Consider the following 24,789-nt stretch of genomic DNA (forward strand, 5'->3'; position numbering starts at 1 on the left):
GGAATGCAGTCCCAGCCTCGATGGCAAGGCACGTGCTGCCGTTGCTTTGTCTTCCTGCTTGCATGTGTGGCCGCGCTGTTTTGAAGGCACGCTTTTTGTTCGCGTGCGTTTCATGAGCTTGTGCTTGGGGTATTGTCGCCACGGGCCCTCAACAAAGATGGCAGCGGCCTTCTGAGGGGTGTTTGAAATGGCTAGAAAGTGCTTCATTCCGAACTGCAATTCTGGATACCGCACTTATGCGGAGCGGGTGCCTTTATTCAAAGCGCCGTCCGACACCGGTCGTCTAGAGCAGTGGCGCCATGCAAATCTGAGGGCATACTGAACTCTAATGCCTACCGACCATGTCTGCGCCAACCATTTTTCAGAGGATACGATATCGACGGCATATTACGCGGAGCTCGATAAAAGGGTTCCCACCTTATTTCCGAACTGTCCAAAGAACCTCACACGGTCAAATAAACGTCGAAAGCCGCTGCGGAAGAGAAAACCTCCTGTGTGCCACAGCAGTTTGTGCAAATTTTGCTGCATGTACAAGATATACTGGGTGGCTTAAGGGGGGACACGGGTCTTGAAGGCGAAAAAATTGCGAAAAAGTCGGTTTTTCAATTTTGTTGTGATCGCATTTAATACATCCTTCTGCACCTGCTCGCAAAAATGCATTGCTGAAAAACGCATAGTTTTGCTAAAAAGTAATATTTATTATGAGGACGCGCGAGTTTCATTCTTGAGAAACGCCCCGAAGTAGGAGATTTTGTGCCGTATGCAACGTCGCAACCATTCACCGGAGCGCGGCCATATTGGTCTCCTTCGAAAGTGCACCCTTCGGGCTTTCTTTCCCGCAAAGCACGAGCATTCAAGTCTACGCGGCGGAGGGCTGTCAAACAAACAAAAAAGACGAAATCTTGCTACCTGATTGGCCCGCAGCCAACATGTGACGAAACGGCGGCTTCTCATTGGCTGTTGGCTGTTTCGGTGGCGCCTGGCACAAACAAGGCTGCTGCCATCTTGTCATAGACCGTCGTCCGAACACTGTCGAACGCTATGCCTAACGACTATCGGAAGTTCCGCACCGTTTACAAGTTCGGCAAAAAGCGTCGAAAATGTGCCGCGAAGCGAAAATGTGTATCGCTGCCATCGATGGAGACGATAGCGAGCGGCGGAACAGCAGCGCAGAGCTCGACATCGGCGGAATGCGTGCCGACAACCGACGCCTTGGACGTTGCCCCGACAGTCACGATAGCGGACTCGCAGGACGACGGAGCCGTGCCAGCCATGCGACCCGACCGCACTTCATTGATGGAGACGATAGCAGGCGTTGCAACAGCAGCAGAGAGCTCGACATCGAAGAAATACGTGCCGGAAATCGACGCGGACGCCTTGGACTTTGCCCCGGCAGTTGTGATAGCGGCCGCGCAGGCCAACTGAGCTGGGCCAGCCATGCGGCAAGAGCGCATAAGGTGCGATTCCACTTTTTTGTCGAGTGCAGATATTACAGTCCGGGAGCAGCAAGCTCAGCAGAGAATCTCGGAACTTGCGTCTGTTTCGGCGACGGAAAGAAAAACGAAGTGCCTCGCGAGTGAGTGCAGTGCCCCAAGTTCGTCCACGACGTATACGATTCTAGACCTGGACATTGTGAACAGTTTGTTAGAAGTTGCTGTTTGCTGGGTGTGCTCAGGAGCCCTGACTATAGAAAGGGACACGCGTGAGTACGGCATAGCCGTGAAACTGAAAGTGCTGTGCAGCAATTGCGGCAAACTTCGTTGGCAGTGCAGCTCGCGACGAGTTGCCGGTTCGGCGAATTGCAACCCGTTTGAGATAAATGTTCTTGCAGCGCGTGCTGTGCAGAGCTCCGGAAACGGGCAGACTGCCCTAAATGACATTTTTTACGCAATAGGAGTTTCCCACAGAGGTATGCACACCAAGACATACCAGAATTATTTGAAGAGTAAGCTGAACCCAGCAGCAACCAGAGCATGCACCGAGAACTTGAAAAAGTGTGCCGCTACAGCAAAAGAGCTTTATAAAAAGCTCAATTTTGGAAACCCGGGCAACATTGCCGTTTGTTTTGACGGCACATGGCACACCAGAGGCCACACTTCTCACATTGGGGTGGCCACTGTAATTGAGCTGTTCTCGGGGTATGTGCTGGATTATGTGGTCCTCTCTAATTTCTGCCTCGGCTGTGGGTGTGGACCAAAACCAGACAGCCCAGGTTATGCAGAATGGAAGGCAACACATTCATGCCAAAAGAACACAAGCTGCAAGGCAGGCCAAATGGAAGTTGAGGCAGCAAAGGTACTCTTTCAACGTTCTCTCTCACTACATGGCCTCAGATATACCACCATGCTCTGTGATGGGGACAGCAGATCTTTTAATGCCATTGAGGAAGCCAAAGTTTATGGTTTTATTCCAGTAACAAAAGAAGACTGCACAAATCACGTACAGAAGCGCATGGGCAGTGCACTTCGTAACCTTGTGCAAAAGCACAAGTCTGATGAACATGGCCAGCGTATTAGTGGTGTTATGATCGGCTTGGAACAGCACCTGTGAAATGTGGGAATCAAGCTCGAGCGCCTTTCCCGTGACGAGATAATCCTCTTTCATCCCCGGGAGAGCGTCTGACCTCTACGGAGCAGACTAAAACAGCGAGCTACCAAGAAGGAAGACCCGAGGGAGAGGAGGTCGCCAACTTGACCGCCCGACAGAGGTCTGACACTTCCACAAGTTCCCCGAAGAAGTCATCGGCAGGTTATGCCTGGAATCTGTATCTCTCCAATGTGGGAAGCAAGCCCCAGCGCTTTTCCCGTGACGAGATAATCCCCTTCAGCCCCGAGAGAGCTCTCACCTCTACGGAGCAGACGAAAACGGCGAGCTACCAAGAAGGAGGACCCGAGGGCGAGGAGGTCGTCAACTTGACCACCGGAGAGAGGACTTCCCCGAAGGAAATGCCGGCCACCACGAGGGGATTTAAGGCCGTCCTGGCCCCCGTGTTAATCAGAACCGCTCGAGACTCGGATAGAGTCAAAACCATGTACCAATGAAGTGAATACAATCTTTTCTATTTTTCATCCTCACGATGCCCGCCTTCATCGTCGTTTCCCGATTCCTGCGGTGACGACCCACCTCACCCGGTCGAGATTATATCAGTGGCAAAGGACGACTGACTGGAGACCTGATCACAAAGATCTCCAGCTATTATGGATGGGCAATTAAATCTTTTGCTGGAGACGTCGATAAAATGCACAATGCAGTATGGGCCACATTCTATCATATTACATCGACCGATGAGCGGCCCAATCACAGCTTCTGCCCGCGGGGTCTTACGTCATGGTGCAAGCATAACTCAGCCATGGCAAAGAATGAGCCACCACCAAAAAGCAGGTACAACGTGCCAGAAGCGGTCAGCAGTGCACTGCGTCCAATCTTTGAACGTCTGGCTGACAAGAAGCTGCTACAACAGTGCATGCGAGGGCAGACGCAGAATGCCAATGAGGCACTGCACTCAGTAATTTGGAGCCTTGCTCCTAAAGACAAAAATGCATCGTTGTTTGCAGTTGAGGCAGCAGTTGCAGAGGCGGTGATTCGCTTCAACCTTGGCACCCATGAGACCAGCTCAAGCATATTGAAAGAGCTGCAATTAGAACAGACCTTTCAGGGTAGTAAGAGGATCACAGAAAAGGATTGCCGTCGCACTGCTGGTGCGGAGAGAAAGCGGATGTCCTCAGCAGCTTTTCAAGCAGCTGCGAAACGGAGGCAGCGAGGAAAGCCCCATCCAGATTACTCCCCTGGAGCCTTCTGAGCCATTGGCTAAGACAATTTCATGCATCCAGAAGAATAAAATGCTTTTTTCACATGTTGATTAGTTTTTTCCACTTTTCTCAAAACACTTTTTTTGGTCATCAGCAATTTTCCGGGAGGCATAGTTGCTCTCCTAATCATTCAATTTGAATAATTATTCTTTTAGCTGATAACTAGGCCCTCAGGGAGTGCAGCAAGTCTATAATACCACATTTCTTTACCTTGAAACATTTTTAAATATTCAAGAAGACAAAAAAAAAAAAGATCACAAGTCAAGTTCCAACTTCTAACTTTTGTAACTTTGGATAGAATAGAGGTAGAAACATGAAACAATGCTTATTGCACTCCTTGGGCATTCAGGAATACATTCACATAAATTTTAGCTTTCTTACTGTAAAACATTTTCTGCCAGTCATCCCGAAACGTTGGAACAGGAAAAATTGTGTAAAATATTTTTCTCATTATGTAGAGAAAAACTAATTGCATATTTGCATCAAGCACATTAAATTACATATTACCTGTAAATTTCGCTTCTTTAGTATCCATATTAATAATAGCATTGCTCGTGGCCCAGGTCCCTTAACTATCATGCACCAAGATTTAAAAATATGCAAATGTCACTTAGCTGGACAAAACCAAGGTAATGTTGTCTGCCGTCGCTTGGAGATACTCAGATTATTTTTTTGCATTCTGCCTAATTAAATAATTATTTTCATAATTGATTACTCAACTTTTCTAATGCTATAATTGGGTAAAAAGTGTGAACGAGAGAATTGTACAGCAACATGGAAAACTCCCGATACAGCTTTCTGTTGTTCAATACGTGATACACAAAAGTGTTTTCCGAGCGTCAAAGAAACCCGCGAATACAAGCAAGATTGCCGCGGGACTGGCCACTCGAGGCACTTTGCGTGAGGCATTATTAAAAATCTTTAATAATGCCCTGCCTCGTACTACGCTTGGAGGTGATCAGATTTGCGCAATACTGACATCGTCTCCGCATACAGTAGACAAGAGCGTCACCGCGTTGGTGATCTCCCACTGAGATCGAAGAAACAAGCCCCATTACTGCGCACGTGACCTCCGGGATCAGCTCCGGCAGCGCGTCATTCGCTCCGGCCTTCCCATTCGGCAGGACCTTGAATAAAGTTGATTTCATTCATTCATTCCCATTCCGCGCATAGCCCAGCGGAGAAGTGTAATCTTGCTAACTCTGTAACGGCTCATTAACGGCGCGCTGCCAGAGCTAATCGCGTAGCACAGGAGGTGGCACCGATCGCACAAATGCCAACCCACACACGTATCCGACAAGAGCGCATCACGTGCAAAATACCAACCGAACTTTAAACAAATAATAACAGATTTCGCGAAAGGTGATTATGACGATAGTGCTGACCGAATAAAAGAAAAAAGTGCCGTCCCCTAGCGCGTTTTGTCAGCTAAGGAAAAGCGGGTATGGCCTCCGAGACTGGTGGATGGGGCACGCTCTCGTGCACATTTTAATGTTGGAGGCCATACAGCGGGCCACTGGAAGCCAAGCCTGGGCAAGCCAGTGGAAAATCCAACATGGCGGCCTCCAAGAACGGGTTGTGTGATTCGGAACGAGCGATTTAGTCCGGAAAATAGGAACTTAAGGCACATGCTGCAACTGGAGCGAAAAAAAATAGGTGCGATCGCACGCGTCGCAATGCATTGATGCGTTGTGACGCATCAATGTTGAGAGGGGGGGGGGGGGGTATACCGCCTCCCGGCTCACCACTGCTGCATGAGGCTTAGCAAGTGCGCGTGAGCAGTGATAGACAAAGAAGGAAAAAAGATAAACAGGGAGCACGACCCGGCTTGGCGTCTGGCGTGGCTAGCGAGCTGCCACTAAGCAAAAAGCAAGTACAAGCGATGCTGCCAGCTCTACAGGATTGCCTTTGTCCAGGTTTATTCGAAGTCGAGATATTCGGAGTCCGACGCAATAACTTTTCAATAACGGGTGAAAACACATGGCTTGAAACGACGGATGGAAATAAATTTCTACTTTAGCAATATTTTTAGGTAGTGCGGATTTACTGGATTGACGTGGTAATTGTACAAATACGCTAGTGGTATGTTGCTTCACTGTATGTGTCATTTCTGACTTTGCATGTTCCTTTGTCTTGCAGATAAGCGCCATACTTGGGCGCGCCACTGTGAAACCCCCCAGGAGGGTGCGCACGCCTGGCACTCGTCTCACCCCCCCTGGAGTGGCGGCCCTGTCTCTTCTCTCTGTCTCAAATCCGTGGCTGAAAAGTGCGACGCAAGTGCAGTGCATGGTTGTTGTTGTGCGTGGAGGCTGCTCTGGGACACACTATTGCCTCCCCTCCCACCTGCAGCAGACGGCGCCAGGGAAAAGGGAGGCACCGGGACACACACGTTGGCCACACAAGGAGGAGGAGTCCCTCCTGACAGCTGCTCTCTTCTAGCCCCTCTATGCTGCCCACCGCCCTCTGCCGTTCCACCCTCACCCTCCCCCTTCTTCTGTTTTTGTTACGTTACTGCCATTTACCAGGTTTTTCTTTTGTAAACGCAGGTTTGTTGTGTGTACATTCCTGTACCTTTCAAACCTGCTCACTCAACTCAAGTAGCCAGCCATGTTGTGCTTTTTCTTGTACTTGTGTTCTTTTGTGTTCCTAGCTTTGTCTGCTGCTGATGTGATCGCATTCCTCTGTCAGAGGGGGCAGGGGAGCAGAACTCCCTCTGTACTCAGAGGTTGAAATAGTTCCTGATCTGAAGATACACACATCAAGCAAGTGGCTAGACAAAAGTCCAAGGTCTAGCTGTGTCAGCTTCGGCACAAAAGGGTGCATCATGTGCATGCTGGGGGGGGTCCTTCGTATTTCTGATGGAGGCGATAGTCTGTACTGCTCCTTCACCAAAGAGAGAGAAAAAAGAAAACCTGCTCAGAGCGGCGAACGAGCAGTGACATCAAGGTATTTATCCTTGCAGCTGTGTAGCCACCACCTGGGCAGCTTGAATGGTGTGCACATGCAAGAATTGTGCGTGGCAAGTCAGGCCCATCCCTGTGTATGTTGCTTGCAACATTCCCTCTCTTGCCCTCTCAGTGCATCTATCTGTTCAGCTTAGTTTCGCCTTGCTCCTTTTTTGTCCAAAACGTTTGTTTTCTGAATCTGGTTCAATGCGCCCTAGTTTGTCTGCTTTGCATTTTGTTAGGTTGCTAGGGGGAAAGAAAAAAAAATAATGATAAGATGCATCAATTTGGCAAGTGCCTTAACTGATATGCCATAGGCAAGAATCGTAACAGAATGTCATGGTTGCTGATTGGCTGCATTACAAAGAAATGTATCGGCACTGTTATTGCATGAAGTAGTCAGCAATTAGGTGTTAAAGAAACAAAAAAGTTTGGTGCTGAGCACTGTTTTAGTTTCGCAATCTTGTTTGAAAGCCCATGAGTTGTGCTAACTTAATACGCTACAACCTTTGTGAATTGTCTCCCCGTGGTTTACCCTGACGATCTTAGTTGTCTTCAAATTTGTGTATTTTATTTGCTCCATTTTCCAGCACTTTCCAGATAACCCCTTCTGCTCGTCCCTTTTCCCTGTGTGCTTGGGCAATTAGTTCTATTTTTATTTGTACAGAGTTTGTATTGAAGAGAGGAGAAAACAAGTCTGCATTGGTTGTTTGAAAGAAGTTTTTGTCCCCAGGAAAACATGTGCATATTGGGGTGGTTGAACAACTGTTGGCATACTGGCCCTTGCCATTCCAACCTCCCTTCTTGGCAGAAATAAAAAGAAAGGATGGAGTCAGTATCGTTTACTATGATGGTGTCATGTGTTTCCTTTGTTAAAAACTTGCAAAGATGACCGTCATTGCTCTTGTTGATTTCTGTGTATGCTTCACATTTTTTAACACTGTTAATTTCTGCTACATGTTATTGCTGCCTGCTTAAGGATTCACATGGCAGTTGAAGTGGTCAAATTGGTCGAAGTTTTCGATAATCAGATTTATTTATTTTTTTGCGATCCTTGGACCTTCATTTACCTCGTGGTGAAATATTAACAAAATACACGATAGAAATCGATAGAAAGTTGCTTTCCGTCATCCCAGTGCCATTTCACAACGAATGAAGACAAAATCATTGTCTTTTGCACTTAGACCCTGAAACATTGATGAGTGCTACAAAACTGTGCATTTTTATGTGCACCTCATTAAAAAATTTTTTATTTTTGCAAAGGTCATTAGTAAGACTATGCATAGGAAAGTTCAAAAAACAATGTGGGGCTCATCTCGTCATTTAAAAAATAAACCAATAGCTTTATTGCACAGAATGGCCTTTGTGAATATGCTGATGTGTACATCGTGGTGAACTAATATTTAGTTAATTTGATGATGACCATTAGATTCTATCAAGTGTAACTCGAAAACTGTAATAGAGCACAAAACTGATTTTAGTTATGATATCAGCATAAAAAATCGCACGTACATGGCAAATTTCATACATTTATTCCCATAAATGTTTTCATTGCCACCTCCCCCTTAATGAGTAGTAGTCTCCTGTGCAGGAGTGGACAGTACAGATGTTCAAGTACAGATTTTTGAAGTAAACACGATAAATTACGTGCAGAAGTACAAACAACAAGTAGCCGTACTTGTCATTGGTTTTAACAACGTCATCTCGTAGCCGAGCGCGCGCACCGTACTACACTTCTTTTTTTGCTGGAGAGCGAGCCTTGTGGAACGGGTGGAGTAAACTCTGCCAGCGCACGCAATCGCTGGTTGACGTATGCAGAACGTCGCCCCAAAGATGCGCGCGCTGCCGCTTCCCAGTTTCGGTTTCGCGCGCTCCGAGCTCTGATAGCCGAATATTGTGCTACAGTTCCGCGGGTAAACGCATTTTTCAAGATCCAAAAGTTGATATGGCTTGTGCGGAGAGCTCTCCAATTTCCCGATTGCGATATATAGCTCTCTACTAATTTGTTATCGCAATTGATGCTTCGTCGTGAATTAGTGTAACTCGTCATCTTAACTTTATAAATGCGTAAGCATTTCTGTGCTTACCCAACGAGAAAAACCGCGCGCCCGTCCCGTAGACGATCGCTTTCAAAACAGCGCCCGCAGCCGCGAGCGAATTCACCTTCGTGCCGCCCCTCGCTTCAACGCCAACTAAGCAGCGAGAACAGAGCGCGCACGAAGCTATCAGCACTCGCCGCACTGTGTCCAGATCGCTTTCAAGAACGCGCGACCACAACATACGCAGCCGTCGCCGGAGAACGGCTGGTCACATTTGATAATGGTTCGACGCGGATGGATAAGGCGCTATAGAGAGCGATGATCTGAACGTCGTCAGCGCACCTGACGCCGCCAGCTGCAGTAGTTTACTTGCCTCGTCAATTCACCTTGCACCGCCGTCCGCAGCAGTTAGTGTAGCCGCAGCGCTGTCGTTACTAGAACAAGTAACGTTGGTCGGATCTAAGCAAAACTCCAGTGGGGCTTCTGCATATTTTTATCTAGGGACCTTCAAAAAGGGCTTTTTTGTGGTGGTTGTTTAGACAGGTTGCCTGTGGTGCCTGACAGGTTCAGACATGTCTTGTGAAGGCGCGTGTGTTTGAGTACAGTTTCATATGGATGGCAGTGCCGTCAACGAGCGGTATGCAAAGTCGTCCCTCGGGACAAAGAATGCTTCACCGGCAGACGTGCAGCTGTGGAGTGCTATTCACGCTTCGTCGTTTTCTCGAGGCCAGAGAGTTGGCTACTAAATCCGTGCCACCTGGGACTAATGGACGAGCAATTATGTTTCGTATCTTCGGTTGATCGACCGTGCAGAGCTGATAGGCAAGACTAGTTCTGGAACCCCAGGCTGCAATGAGTCATCGGCCTCGTGGGTCGCTAAAACTACAACGTCGCTTTTGGGGTGTTTCCGTGAAGCACCAGCGCCCGCCCGGACTACGACGGGGCCTGACGCCGACTGACGCGCAAACCAGGAGCTCCCTTCAAGACGACAATAGCCGCCGCCCTCCGTATGGAAACGGTAGCTTCTGGGAAGGCCAGTCTCCTGACCCTGACTACAGTGCCTAGAATATTCTGGGCCGCTATTTTGCAGCGATGCCTTATGACTTATTTTGGAATAGTCTTATCATCCACCGCTCACGGCCGGCTGATCCCGTTGATAACGCGAGCGGACCGTCGCTCTGACCACTGACAAAGCGCGATAAGCGCGAAAAGGCATTACTTTAAAGTCATCGCTACAAAATACCGGCCCTAGGCACTGTGTCCTAACAAGCTGACGATTCCGTATGCGGGTGCGATAGCGCAGCATGGCGCAACACATTGGAGGTGAAGTCCGGCGGACAAGTGCAACGTCATGGGCGGGATATTGCGAACTATTGTATGATTGTGATTGCCCGGCCGAGAAGAACAGTGAATTCCCTCGACGAGTGAAAGGGAGAAATGAACTACATAAAAAGCGGGGCTTTAGTGTTGCGAGGGACGCTCGGACATGCAACGACTTACCATGTAGTCAGCTCCGATAATCATGGAGCCCTTCTTGTAAACTATCATGTACATTTGTATACAAAACCCTTATCTCACGGATGTCGCTTTGGGACCTCTCTCCCGGCACTTGGCACGAAACCAACCATGAAACCTTCGTGGCGGCTCGGACTTCACAACATCGTGCTGTAGAACGTCGCCGAAAGAAGGCCGATGGCAACGACAGGGCGAATCGGAGAAAGTACGTGAGGCTCGTTTGGATGCAGCAGCTGAAGTGAAGTACGTAAAGTGTGCTGCAGAGTCACTGGAGGAACGCCAACGTTGGTTAGCAGGGGAGGCTTAAGTGAAGCGGGCTAAGTGTGAGGTGGACCCTGCTATGCGTCATCCAGTAACGCCGTCGTCCGAGCAGAGTTGACGAGAAGGGTTGCTTCTTTCGCAGGGTAAAGGGAACAGGGGGTTTATTTACATCGGAAAGGCAAACTTATTTACAGGACGTGGGGATACACGTACTGGCTGGAGCACGGAGCACCGTAGATTGTTCTCGTAGCTTGAGTTACATGGTGGGGCTGATGCGAGAGCACTCGATGAGCCGCAAAAGTCCGCCTTAAAGCTTCTGGCCAAGCTGCGGTCCCACCTTCCTCCAATCGGAGCGTCGAGTCACCGAAGGGTCCGCCTTGAGGGCGAGGGTGCGCATAATCCCCCGGCGCCTTTGTACCCTGAACATTTGGCGCTGAGCCGTGCTCCCTCAAGGGCTGCAGAAGATAGCGTCAACATTTCCCTTTCCACGCGAACCACTTACTACTACCCTGAACACATTCGGAGAAGTGCCCTCGGGCACACACTGCTCACTCCCCCACAGAAAGGAGGGTGCACTCGTAGACAGGCGGCTTTTCGCACTTGACTTGAACTGGTTCGGTATTTTGTAGCGATGCCTTTAAAGCCTTTTCGCGCTTATCGCGCTTTGTCAGTGGTCGGAGCGACGGTCCGCTCGCGTTATCGACGGGATCCGCCGGCCGTGAGCGGTGGATGATAAGACTAGAGTAGAATAAGTCATAATGCCTCGCTACAAAATCGCGGCCCTGGTGCGTCTGGGAATTCCCTGCAAGGGCCAGCCATCGACGGGTTTGTCCATTGGTTTGTCTGGAGAACGGCCTTGGCGGCCAGCAGGTCGGTCGAGCGGCCGTGAGAAAGCGTCGTAGAGGCGGCCCCTTTCCAAGAGTTTCTTGCTCCTAGCGTCGTGGTCGGCGCCCGGGTGACATCTAGTAACCACGTATTCTCTGAAACGTGTCTAGGCATGGTGTCGCCGCTGATATTTTTTCCCCGTGGGACGTTTTTCAGCTTCCCGAATCGATTCGTCACAGGCAATCAGGAGATACTCCAAGTTCGCTGCCCCCGCTGGTCGCCGAACGTAACAGCTGTCATTCTCAAAATTCCGAGGAGCTGTATAAACTTCGACATGTAGCAGCACCAGCAACGCACAGATTTGTTGTCGACGGCGGCGGCGTTTTGCCCGCGTTCGCACCGAACGCGCGCGGCGTTGGTGACGTGTTTATGAAGAACGTGCCAACCTTTGCCATACACCCTATCGCGGTGTACCGTAGCGACCATAAGGCCATGGTCCCTGTGGTCACCAAATAAATGACAACCACCGGATCATATATATTTCTCATTCTTTAATAGTTTATATACAATCGCATCTTAATAATCATAATTGGAAATACATAATTCCCACCATAGTACAGCTTCGCTGCTTTTCCATCTCCACCCCCGTGGAAGGGCTGACAGTTTTTTTATTCCAATTTCCTTGCGCATCAACTTTGCGCACTTTCTGTGGCTGCAGTACAAGAAAAAAAAAGATAAAGATAAAGATGCAGTGAAAGATAAAGAGAACGGGCATCGGTCGATCGCGGTTTATATTGCGAAATCAATTATATGGACACTGTTTCTCGCAATAAACGTTCATCCCTCCTCCTCTAAGCTGATTTCTGCCGTCGCCGTGAGGTTCCGTATAAAGTCCAAGAGCGATAACATCGACGCCGCGCCCCGTATGTGCGAGTGAAAGCGCTCGTGGGACGCGCTTTCACGGAGAGCGAACGCACGGCGAAGAGCAAACGCGACGTCTTCCGTCTTGCTACACTCTAGTCTTGCGAAATGCCGTGGGGGGATGGGAGGAAAGGGGGGGGGGGGCGACGTTGTGCTGGAGCACCAGTAGCGTATCTTGCGACTGGGCGCAAGAGAACCTGGCGGCTCAATCTCGCACATGAAAGGAAGAAAGCGGGAAGGCAGCGCTGGGGGATGGAGGGGGTGCGGCTTCTACTCTGCCAGCAACTGCGTACTTGTACTTTGTGCGGCTGCGGGCGGTCGCGCGCACCGTATTTTGAAAGCGATCTGCACACGGCTCCTACCTTTGTATGCGCTGTGCTTTCGCCGCACAGTTTCCGTTAAAGCGATCATATACCGACCGCACGAATCTTCGCTCGCTGGCCCGCGCTTGCTGACGCCAGCGTTTTGACAGCGGTCATCTGCGGTCATTGAGTGTGATCTAATCATGTTTGCTTGTGCGCGCTGACACCATGCTTGTTAATTCACTTAGTAAGTGAATGTGTCCATGTTTATGCAGCCGATAAAACTACCATCCTTACTCCGTATATATCTCTACTAACTTGCTATCACAATTGACGATTCGCCTTTAGGCCAGAACTGCGACTTTTTAGTCACACTGCCTGTTTTCCTTCTTTTTTTTTATTTAAGGAGACTAATACAGGCATTGTGGTAGGACGTGCATCGTACTGAAAGGAACAGCGTGGCGGGCGTGGCAGCGATAGAGCGTTGCATGTAGGCTCTCTAGGCAGCGACGCCTTGCAGCGGCGCTTGCGCTAGCGCTACTTTGTGCGCCTGCGCGTACTACTACAGTGCCCAGAATATACGTAAGCATGTAGTACTACTGCCGGTCTCACAAATTATCGCCGTTAAAGTGCTGGACGCTGTACGCTCGCGTCTGCCAACTGTGGCAGGAGCTATGCCACAGAGTTTCATACAATAAGTATTGAATAAGTATTGTATGAAACTCATTGGTAAGCACATGCAAGTGTACTTTCGAGTGGTCGCACGTGCTTATTGAGGACTGGTAGGTGATGGGAACAAGAGGAGGCGTTTTCTCGGTACTTCGCGTTCGTCAGTGATGGGCGAAGACATGTTCTTGAAGAGAGTTTTGGGTGTCGGCCGGCGAAGAGACCCGTGTATTAGCCGCTCTCATATGTTACACGGGCTTGGGTGCAACTGCAGTTGTATTTAGGGGCAAATGGTTCAGTTTTCTAGTCGGCCTTCAACTACTAGAAGAAAAAATAAAATATTTTGTGAATGCCACAGCACAACTTGCGTGATATGCCACAAGCGGAATACGATGTTTTCGGTTTCGTTTCGCTCACTCGCCAAATTTAGCGAACTCCGTCACGAGATACGACTGCACCCGCTTGGCCCGCTGTGCCGTTGTTATGGCCTCGAGTGCTCAAGCGTCATTTTAGTCATGTGCTTGTGTGTTCATCGTGCGACTCGAGCTCTTGCGAGCACCTTACACGAAGGAAACTTGTCTGAGAAGATTGCAGGGTGTTGTGTAACTGCACGGATGCGATTTGGAGCCCTGTGCCACTGTAGGGGCCAGCGATGCGTGATGTTCAGATAGTGGACTGCGAAACTTTGTTGTTTGAATGAGTCTGAGAGAGGCATTCTTGGTTGCGGCTTTGCTTGCAGCGTGTCACGATGACTTGAAGTGAGAGCGTAGACTTTGTTAGGTTAGGCTCTCTTTGTTCCTTCCGGGTTCGCGCCGGGAATGAACTGTCTTGCTGTAGCAAGGCAACGACGTTTTAAGCGAGTGCTAGCGACGATCAGCTGACTTGGTCATGGGCAGCACGTCGAGCAAGTTTCGCAGGCACCTAGAGAACGGCGACGAGTACTCGGCACTTCAGATCTACGAGAGCTGCTCTGAACTGCGGAAGTCGCTCGATCCCAATTGTTTTTATGGGGACTCTGTTAATCGGTGCACACCCGTCCACCTTGCTGCCAAACACGGAATGAAACCGTTACTGAGGTAAGGACGCACCTCATTGTTTTTCACTTCCTTCGCGCGTACGTAGAACCCGTTTCGTCTTATTTACTGAGAAGCGCCTTTGTCACAGCTAAAGATAAGCGTGCTTTCGCGTATATTTGGCACTGCCGCGCGCGCGGTTAGAGGCGGTCGCTCATCTTCTTTGTACGTAAGCAGTAAAAAAAGCAAACACCAACCAAACGAAAATAGCACATTACAAAGGCATTTTATTGCGTTCGTTCGGGTTATATAATTTCTGTCGCATATTATGTAACGCTCTTTCCGCATTGGCCTCGCTTGAAACTCTTTCATCATTAGGCGTTAATATAACGTGTTTTCGCTCTTTCTATTACCCCCTCCCCCATCCACACACACACACACACACACACACACACACACACACACACACACACACTCGCGCGCGTTCGCACACACAAACACACACATGTTATTTTTTTGCACCGCGGTGGTGTGCCTGTCTGTATGAAGTAATGCAATAAACAAGTATTCTTGACCCTAAATTTAACCGCCAGCCATGGCTTAACCGGATAAAGCGCTTAGTTCTTAGTGCACGCGCGACGTTTCCTTACTAAGCGTCGTGCCTGCCGTGATAATTTGATGCGCACTTCACGAACAGGTGGTCGATGCGAAATTCCAACAAAGCTTTGTGCACGGCGTACGTATACATTGCTTGCAAGACCGTCCGTTCTAGTCGCGCTGCGCGTTTGCGCCTGCTCGATCGGTTCCTGCATTTGTTGTTTTCCCCTAATAAGAGGGAAACGGAAGTGGTTATAATCGTTCGGGGGGAGTGTTAATTGCTGAGTACACTTGGCGAATTCCTGCATTTAATAAATACTAGGCTACCTCATACATACTGCATGCCCACGTACCCCTCGGCATTGCTGTTTTGTTTGTAAACACCGAAGTGCGGATAAGTTCTATTGCATGACTTCTTTCATCTGGTAGGAATTCAGTAGCCTTTAAATTTTGACGCTGTCCAGGACATATCTTGCATTTGCCCTGCATACAACAGAAGATTCTGGCCGCTTTCCTGAGATGCACTGAGGTGTCGAGAAATTCTTATTCACCTCAGCAATTAGGCATTGATTCAGGAATGTTATTGTGGACTTGTATTGTTATCCTAGTGTGCAAAACAAGCAATAAAGGTTGTCATTCTACGAAGCACAACAGACCGGATATGGCTTTAGTAATGCCACATTGTCTGTGCTTCTAAAAATAAGTTCTTCCTCTGCCCTCAACATTTTTTATTGTGGTATTTGCTCCCACCAACAACTTTTCCTTGTTGAAAGTAGCAGGTGAGAGTGCACACCCCTCGGCCTTATGCTTTCGGAATGCACAATCTCTTAATTCCTCCTGTTACTGGAGTCTTAAAATGCCTGCCTTCTCCGGATAGCTGTAATCATATGTGAGAAGTACTCAAGTACTCAACAGAACACTTATTTGTTGTTCAGGTAAAGATCCGCAATGTTATAATTTGTTATTTATTTTTATCTCTCGAAGAATGTGGACACTGCACTCTTGAACACTTTTCATGTGGAGAAGTTGTATGTTTGCGGCAAGAAGCAGAACAACTTTTATATTTGGCTTTTTTTCAAAGCAGAAAAAACTACACATGCCCATCTCGCATACATCATGCACTGCAGCAGCCGTGATTGTTCTGCCTACATTCTGCATTATGCTTATCCAATTTGCTTTCATGAATGAATGAAAAGACACCTTGTAAACTTGTTTTCTGCAAGCTTTCTTTAAAAATTTTCATACAGCTGTAATTGATCAGAAGCCTCACAATAAGATCTGACAGGCTACAGGGGTACATCTAATGATCTGCATTTTTAATGGTCACTCAAACATGTCATAGGACTTGTTTAATGGGAAAGTACATCTTATGCAACTTTTGAAAAGTGACATGCACAAAGGGATTAAGAGCCTTTCTTGCTGCTCATGTGGCCTCTCATGATTGAAATCAGAAGCGGAGTTGCACCATGCTAATTAGATGGGCTTTGCACAGCTGTTGGCTCGTACTGATGAATTTTACTGTCATTTGTAATTGTGTTGTTTAGCTGGAGAAAGTTACCTGTGTAGTGAGGCTGATTGCTTGGCATTGTGCAATATGAAGAAATGTGAAGACTACTCTATTTCCGCAGCATGCATTTTTTTATTCCTCTGTATAGTTATTCACACAGGGCTAGCACAAGGGATCTTCATTTTATTCATCTGTTGCATTGATAAAATTAAACACAGAGCAGTAAAACACATGTAAGAAGAGCGATCCTAATACAGTTGGCGACAATGTATTTTTTGGTTTCTTTTATATTTCATAATTGCCAAAGCATTAATTATTATATGAAGGAATAAATTAAAACTGCAAGTGAAGCTCTTGGAACTTTTGTGCATAAGCACATTCGTCATAAGCACATTCTGCTGATAGTTTGAGATCTGCTGGAGCATGTTTTGTGTCAGATGCTTGCCACTGGAGTCGTGGACTGTGGCTTTAATCTACATCTAGATGAAAGATAGCACGAGAAGGCTTGACCTTTTTTATTAACAACAAAAAATTTATAATAGAAAGTAATAGTTGTATTAAGACCATGTGAATGTTGAACGCCCAAAGAAGCCGATGCACAGGCTTATACATTTATGACGATGCCTTTGGGGACATGCGGGTGGAACAGTTGAGTTGTTTTCAGCAATATTTTATTTTTGTTTTTAATTGTTTTGAAATCTTTGAACGGGGGTTCTGCTTCTTTGTGTAGAAAAATTGAATTGACACATACTATTTCTCTGCTTCAGAAGTTCCATCCTTCTTCACTTCATTTTCCATGAATACATGTATTTCAAACTTTCAATTGAAGTATTCTCCTTCTGCATTTTTTTTAGCATTTCTCGAAGTTTGTGCACACTTTTTTTACAATTCTATTCAACTTATTCCAACAAAATTTGTTGCACTTCTTTAAGATGCACAGAATGGCGATATCTGTAATTGTAATATTCTTATGATATCATTATGTGCATTTGAGCTAACTTCTTAGAATCGGAGAAAAAACATGCATTACAACTTTGAAATTTTTTTCCCAATATTGATGACTTCTAAAAGGATATTCCAGCTAGTTTTCGGCATTCTACCATTTTTAAAGATTAGATTAAGCGGTTTTCCTATGTTCCTTATAAAAAATTGTATAAAAGGTGTGCTTAAAAGTCCCTTTGTTTTCTACTTTTCGGCAAGACTGAACGAAGACTATTCAAGCTACAGAAAGCCTAATTAGGCTATGTGTGTGTGTTTGTCTGATTGAGCTCTGTGTGTTTGTCTGGTTGAGCTCTGTGCCACCAGGTGGCTGGTACCGTGCATGCCATTTACGTTTGTGCCTCCGTTCATCCGGTAAAACGCCCAGTCCTCTTGTGCTTGTGAATACCGAACATGCTAAACTTTCTATTGTGATAGTAATCCTTTGGTGTGAAATGACAGCCACAAGCGGGTAGATGCTGGTGCCTATCAGATACCGACAGCCCAGTGCGCTGCAGCCACTCCGCTCACATGTTGCCTTGCAGAGGGACATGATGTCGCAGCTTGACATGTTGCCACTCGCTAGATTAGCAGCCTACAATGTAACAAGGGTGATCCATGGCCCTTGCAGAAATAAAGCTCGAGACCAACACTGACCGCTCAGCTCGCGTTAACACGGTGCACGTTGTAACACGAGCAGATGACACTTGCTGTGTGCTGTAAGTGCTTGAGTGTAGTAATAAATTGTTGTTGTCTATTCTCTCTCTCTCACTTTTTTTTTAATAGAAACATATTGACTAACATTCTAACTATTACGAACAACACTTGTTCACCATAAGGTCAGAAATATTATTGATGACGCGACCTGGGTAGCCAATTGGATAGCTCAGCCAACTGACGTCAGGTGGGCGACACACGTCAATTAGGGTGGGGCAGCTGAAAACTCAGGGGAGCGGTGCCGCTGTGGTCGGTAGCAATGCACATTATTAAAACCTTAAAATAAATTGCACGCTTTATGCGGACCGCATATATGTGTCACTTAATGGTCAGAGGGACTTACCTTAACGACTCATTGCGTTTGTACAAAATCATCAAAATCGTTTCAGGGTCTAATTAAAGATAAAAAATACATTGGGAGGTGCCCTACTGCAAGCTCTCTTCAGCCGAACATGGGAGTCGGCCATGGAATTAGCTGCATATGGAGGAAGATAACTCCTGTTACGATTCCTTTGGTGACAAAGATGGGCTTGTAGATTTTCTCTTGCAAAAATACAGTGCAGGACACTACCGTTCAAAGAATTATTTTCGTTGTACAAATGAGCTCAATGGGACAAGGTAATTGAGGAAATCATTTCTGCTGGCCATGTGCAGATTTATGCACGTTCATGTTGTTTTAATGTTCTGTTGAGAAAATAAAGCCAATTATTACCTTTGTAAGAAAAAAGTGCAGATCATGTAAACTGCAATACAAGCTGTGAACCTAATAGAAAATTACAGGCTCTGTTTCCATCAGGTGTGATTTCTGTTGAGCATGATGATTCTGACAGTTCCTATATATATATATTGGCTTCATAAATGACAGATATATTGCTCTTAGTGCTACTGTATTCAGTTATATTAAACATATTGTCATATTGTGATTTTTACAGTGACAGTGTCTTTTACCCGATTGTCACTGTTACCAATTTGTCATTCGGCGCAAGACCGTAAATTCTCAAATTTTGTGCTGGATTCTGTAGCGAAAGAGTTTTATCTAATCAGATTGTGCGGGTGATGCAAATGCCGTTCTAAATTCTTGAATGTTAGTGAGCGCGAGTGATTATTCTGGAATGCCGAATCCATTTCACAGTCACTGTACAACTACAAAAAAGTTAAGTTTAGAGACATGGTTTGGTAGCTTTCACATGTACTATGTAATGTGACTGCAAGAAATGGGGGGCTGCTTTTCTAGTGCTCATCGACAGGTCAGTATGTAAACTTCTTGAACGAATTCTAACCATTTTCATGGTGTTCCTATGATAACTGGGCTGCTTTTCTAGTGCTCATCGACAGGTCAGTATGTAAACTTCTTGAACGAATTCTAACCATTTTCTTGGTGTTCCTGTGATAACTGGATATGAAATGCATGGTGATGGTGCATGCATGGTATGAAATGCATAACTTGATATGAAATGCTTATACACTATGTGTTTACTTCACAAACTTAACATATTTGTGTCTGATGACACTTTTGTGCTAGGGACTTTGTCAGGTGACTTATGGTTGCCTTTTGCCTTGGGACATGACAATCATGTATTTGCACTTTCAGTGGTCATGTGTGCCATAAACAAAGCATTACTTTAAAGCATGGACTTGCACGGATTAGGGCACAGAGCTTTGTTTTATGTTTGTGTTGGCAGGATCTTCCTACGGGAGATGCAGGGCGACCCAACGATCCAGTCAGGGCATGGAGAAACTGCACTTCACTGTGCCAGCCGTGGCAGTCCTCACTCAGCTGCAGTGGAGCGCAGAGTGGCCTGCCTCAGCCTGCTCATTCAGTGGCGTGGCTACGATGGAGAAGTCTTAGACCTCGATGCGAAAGATCATGTGAGCAAGCTCTGTTTGTGTTTGTGTGTGTAGTATCGGCTGTTACATATTGGAGCAAGTTTCCAGAATTGTGGGTTGGTTTTCTCAAGTGTGACCTCATGTGCAGGAGTAAAGTAACAGTACAAACTATGTAACGGATGGAAGATCACATGCAGGTGTGGACTGTTACTTTACTTTTAAGCTTGTACTGACTCGCCAAGATATCGCTGCCACTGTTTCAGGATCCTATTTCATTTTTTTGAGCAAGTCTACATGCTTCAGGCTATGGTGAAAACATGTGACCTGCACATGCACCATTCATACCTTTATTTAATTTAGTAAGCACAAGTAATTTCCCCTATGCTGTCCTTGGTGTCTTTGTTTGTTGGCTTCTTATGATTATTAAGAATCGGGCCCCTCGGTTACCTTTCTTCTCGTTCATATTATATATATATATATATATATATATATATATATATATATATACGCACACACTATGTGACCGGCTTCACCACCCTTCACATCCATTTTTTTCCTCCACTTTTACACTCCTAATGCTAATGCAATAAAAAAAGAAAAAGGCCTATTCACAATACCTGAACCATATGCATGCAATGAAATTCGCAACTGGTTGTCCAGTCAACTGAGGAGCTTGTATATGAGAGACAGCTCTTATTGGCACTGTTACTGAATGACTGGACATTAATGAGAAGGTGCTATCCACCCCATGTGTTCACTCAGGAACTGGGGCTTCTGTTCAACAACGGTGGCTATTCTGCACTAGAATCATTCGAAAGAGTCCTAACTTGCATCACTCACTCTCCTTTAAGACCACAATAAGTTTCGTTATCCCTTATATGCAAACAGACACGAATATTCGATACTTTCACATAGTAAATTCTTTTAATTGAACACATATCAAACAACAAGGACTATTATTCAATTCGTATTCGAAATTTTGAATGTTTGCACACCTCTACCTTCTGTCAAATTTTTATTCAGAACTTGCCAGCCTGCTTGTGAGCTAAACCTGCTAGAAAATTAAGTTTTAGTTTGGTAACATTCAATCAGATGCTTGTAACTAAACCAAAACATTGTGACCATCGAGCATAATTGCCTAGCTATAGCTGTGCAAGCCACAGGGCATGCCACCTGGGCAATGCTGCACACTATAGCTTATGCTTACTTATCTGCGACAAATTTTACACTGCAGTTATTATTTCACTCAGTGAGAACGTAGAAGAAAATTAAAGTTAGCTTGCATTTGCCAGTTGGGAAACAATATAAAGTCCCTAAAACACCAGTAAGTCTGCAGCAAGAATGTTCCGCAATCTGCAAGCCACTACGTCAGTAGCCTTAAGACACACACAAAAAAAGAGATGAGAAGCCCTACATGAGATCCAATTAGTGCGCATCCAATTAGTATAGGCACAGAAATATCATGCATCAGGGAACAGTTTCAGCGTCTGACTTTGTATGGCTTCACATGCACTAACAAGCTTCATGGCATTTTCACATTCAAAGCATACCACTCACAAAGTCGTTTACAAAACCTGTTGATATCCCTTCTCCTAATGTGAAGCTTGAAGTGTACTGTCAATTCAAATGGACTGAGGCACACAGTAGAAATCAACTTAAGCCCATCAGTGGTCAGAAAGTTTACTTCCAACATCACACCCATTAGGCCACTCTCCAGTACTATTCACTGCACACAATTTAAGCACGTCTGCTACAAATTACATTTATTTATGCTGCTATGTTGTGTTATACAAGCAACATTTGATTTCTGTCATATTGCACTTTCTTAATAACACACCTTATCTGCAACAAAATGAGTCCCAATAATGGTTCATATTACTTGAGTTTTATTACGGTTCGTAGGTGTCTTTTGTCGAAGCTCTCAGATGAAGCGTTGAAAGCCCTCACTGCATCCATAATTCTGCATACTAGCATGAAAGTCTAGACCATCATAAAGCATGTAAAGCTGTAGACTAATAAGCTGAATGGTAACCACAGTAAAATGTATTCTAGCATTCACAGCAAAAAGTACATTTATTAAGATGCTGTAGATGCAACAGCTACCACCACTGATGAGCCATTTTTGATGTAGGAGTGTCGCACTATATTTAAAATTGGACATCATTACTAACCTAGAAATTCAGTAAAATCGTGAGAAGTGACCTACTTCAAAAAAAGGCAGCAAAGCCTCACTTTGACATATCTCCTATTTTGCAAGGACAACAAAGTGAACCAGCAGCACCTACTGCTCACTTTGTGCAATGAGCAAAATATGATAATCTAAGCATGTGACTATTGGAGTGTTCTTGACTAATTTACACTATGGAAAGAACCCTTTCACTTTAGTTGTTGCTTAGCTTAAAGAACTGATAAATTAATGGAAAATGCAAATGGATGAAGAAACTAGCCACAGGTGGGGAACGATCCCGCGTCTTCGCATTACGCGTGCGATGCTCTTACCATTGAGCTACCGCGGCGCCGTTTTCCCATCCACTTTCTGGGGTATTTATGTTTTACTACTAGAAGTAACCCTGGGATGTGTATATATATATATATATGTTTAGTGCATCTGACGGCGGTCTGCTTCGTACCACCATCAGATGCACTTTGCTCCTCAGAGAGGCAGGATCTGTGTCAAATGTGCTCTTGAACAACACTTTGCAGTGTGGTGAATGTGGTTTACATCATGACTTGGAACCTCAAAGAGGTGCAACATAATGCCAAACGTATTTCTCTTGCATTTACCACTAAATTGCCACTTTTTAACTGCACAGACTTCATGGGCTTTTCGAATGTGCTTTCGTTGTCTAGGCATTTCTTTAAGCACTGTCGAGCACGGCAACCGAAATTTATGCTACATATCTTGCAGCAGTGCATTGTGTACTTCTGGGCGCTGTTTGAATGGTGCAAACCCTAATTTTCACCAAATTTCTCTGGGAAGGGAAAAGCCACCACCTATTGTCAACCTATTGCTTGCTTTTCAACATTCCAGTGACCATTTTTGAGCATGCAACAGAATACATCACCATAATAAGCTATGGCGCCAAGCAAATTGCATGCATTCCAGATCTATTGCTTGAGTATCATGCTATACCATCATAGTAAAAGCAGGACATTGCAACCAGTGTACTGCAGTGCAAGGAAATGTGTACAATATGTTCAATGGGAACCTAGGGCACTTAGCTTGCCTGCCAAGGACATTATGTAATCGGAACAGATTTCCTCAAATAGCTTGGTGGACTAGGCATTTTACTTCAAAGGAGTACACACAGATATTTCTGAAGTTGTGGAAGCTCGCTTCTCATACATAAAAGGATCATGCTCGGCGAGTACAAAGCTTATGGGACACTTATAGGATACTTTAATTTGATAATAAAGTTATCTAGAAATGCCAAATCTTGTGCCATGAACATTATTGTGATGTCATTATTGTGGCAGCCCCAGGGATCACAGGAGTGGAGTGAGTTAATGGATCATGATTGAATGATGCGCATCCACCTCCTGGCTACTGAAACCGAAACTGTTTTGTTAAAACAAGTGTCAAAGTCAATAATTTTGGGGCGCTCCAACGTTTCTCAGTACCTTTTTTTAAGGTTTAAAACATTTGAGCCTTTATTTAATGCAAAAAAAACAAGAAAAAAAAAACAAGCCAGTTCGGAGATGTCTTGTCAGTGCTGAGCTATTGATCTTTGCATCGAGAGCTCCCTGGGCATTGTCGCAATGTGCTCTTGACTGTTGTGAGCCCCCATGAGCATCTGCTGTTTTAAAAGCATAAGGGACAGCAATAGCAAATGTGCTTCATACCAATGTGCAATAGTCCAGAGAGGGATTTCCTCGGGCCCTGATAGTAAACTCATTTGCCTAAAGGTTGCTTGAAGTGTGAAAAATATGGGTAATATAGTTGCTCATGATATTTGGCTGCAGAATTGGTGGTGATCAATGTCCAAGTCCATGTAAAGATTTGTGTTTCTGCATGTCTGTATAGCTTCTTTATCTTTATTTCTTTCTTCAAGGAAGCCTGGTCTTGCTCTCAAAATGTTTTCTTCCACTGCCTGCATGCAGTGTACTCTCAATACATGCATTCATGTTGCCCTCTGATTTGTCACATTTAGGCCATGGTGGCCACACTCAATGGAAGCAGAACACAAAAACGCTCGTGTAGGTTGTTGAAATTGAATGGTACCCCCCAATTCCCCCCTACACAGTGTCTCATAGCTTGTGAGTTGCTTTGAAATGTTAAGCCTCTTGAAATAATTTTTGATTTGTTACATTTTAATAGCCATATTTTTTATTATTTTTGCAGTCTTTTGCCACTTCTGCCTCAAGAGGCAGTGGAGTATAATATTGACTTGAGGCAAAGTTGCACGGTAGTCAGCTTTGTTCTGCAAAGTTTCTTTTGTTTTTTTCCGCTAAACAGTCGCTGCTCGAATCATAGAGCCAGACTTCTGCAGAATTGGTGCAAAAAAATTGAAAAGCAGTCTACAGTGGCAGAGGATTCCCAATGCAATCCAGTTGGATAGATAAGATTAGGAAATTCTCTTCAGTTCGTCCAGATTTATCGTTCATCTTCAGTGCCCTTCAATTAACCAAAACTAGCAGTCTTAGAGGGTCCACTGCTGTGCTTTTATACTGTTTTCTCTTTGTTTGCAGGATGGAAACACTGCCTTGCACTATGCTGCCAGTAGTGGGTTGAAGAAGTGTGTGGAGGTGCGTCAGTCTATTTTTTTGCATCCAACAAGAAAATACCTTCATTATAAGCATATATTTGTTACATGCTGATATTGGCGATAAACATTGTCGATTTACTTCATTATATCCGACAATTTTA

General features: G+C 45.5%; 2 protein-coding genes across 2 annotated transcripts in view; both read left to right on the top strand.

Moving 5' to 3' along the window:
- Window positions 1-7,602, top strand: part of LOC119442392 (importin subunit beta-1) — a 61,171-nt gene extending 53,569 nt beyond the window's left edge. Inside the window, exon 19 of the mRNA XM_037707255.2 lies at window positions 5,949-7,602. Within this exon, the coding sequence (XP_037563183.1) occupies window position 5,949 (1 nt within the window). The 3' untranslated portion in view covers window positions 5,950-7,602. The remainder of the gene's footprint in view (window positions 1-5,948) is intronic.
- Window positions 7,603-13,726: 6,124 nt separating this feature from the next.
- LOC119442397 (ankyrin repeat and IBR domain-containing protein 1) overlaps window positions 13,727-24,789 on the top strand; it is a 79,758-nt gene continuing 68,695 nt past the window's right edge. The window contains exons 1-3 of the mRNA XM_049662113.1: window positions 13,727-14,359; window positions 19,778-19,964; window positions 24,612-24,668. Coding sequence (XP_049518070.1) covers window positions 14,172-14,359; window positions 19,778-19,964; window positions 24,612-24,668 — 432 coding nt within the window. The 5' untranslated portion in view covers window positions 13,727-14,171. The remainder of the gene's footprint in view (window positions 14,360-19,777; window positions 19,965-24,611; window positions 24,669-24,789) is intronic.

This window comes from Dermacentor silvarum, chromosome 2, assembly GCF_013339745.2.
Source record: "Dermacentor silvarum isolate Dsil-2018 chromosome 2, BIME_Dsil_1.4, whole genome shotgun sequence".
Classification (NCBI taxonomy): Eukaryota; Metazoa; Arthropoda; class Arachnida; order Ixodida; family Ixodidae; genus Dermacentor; species Dermacentor silvarum.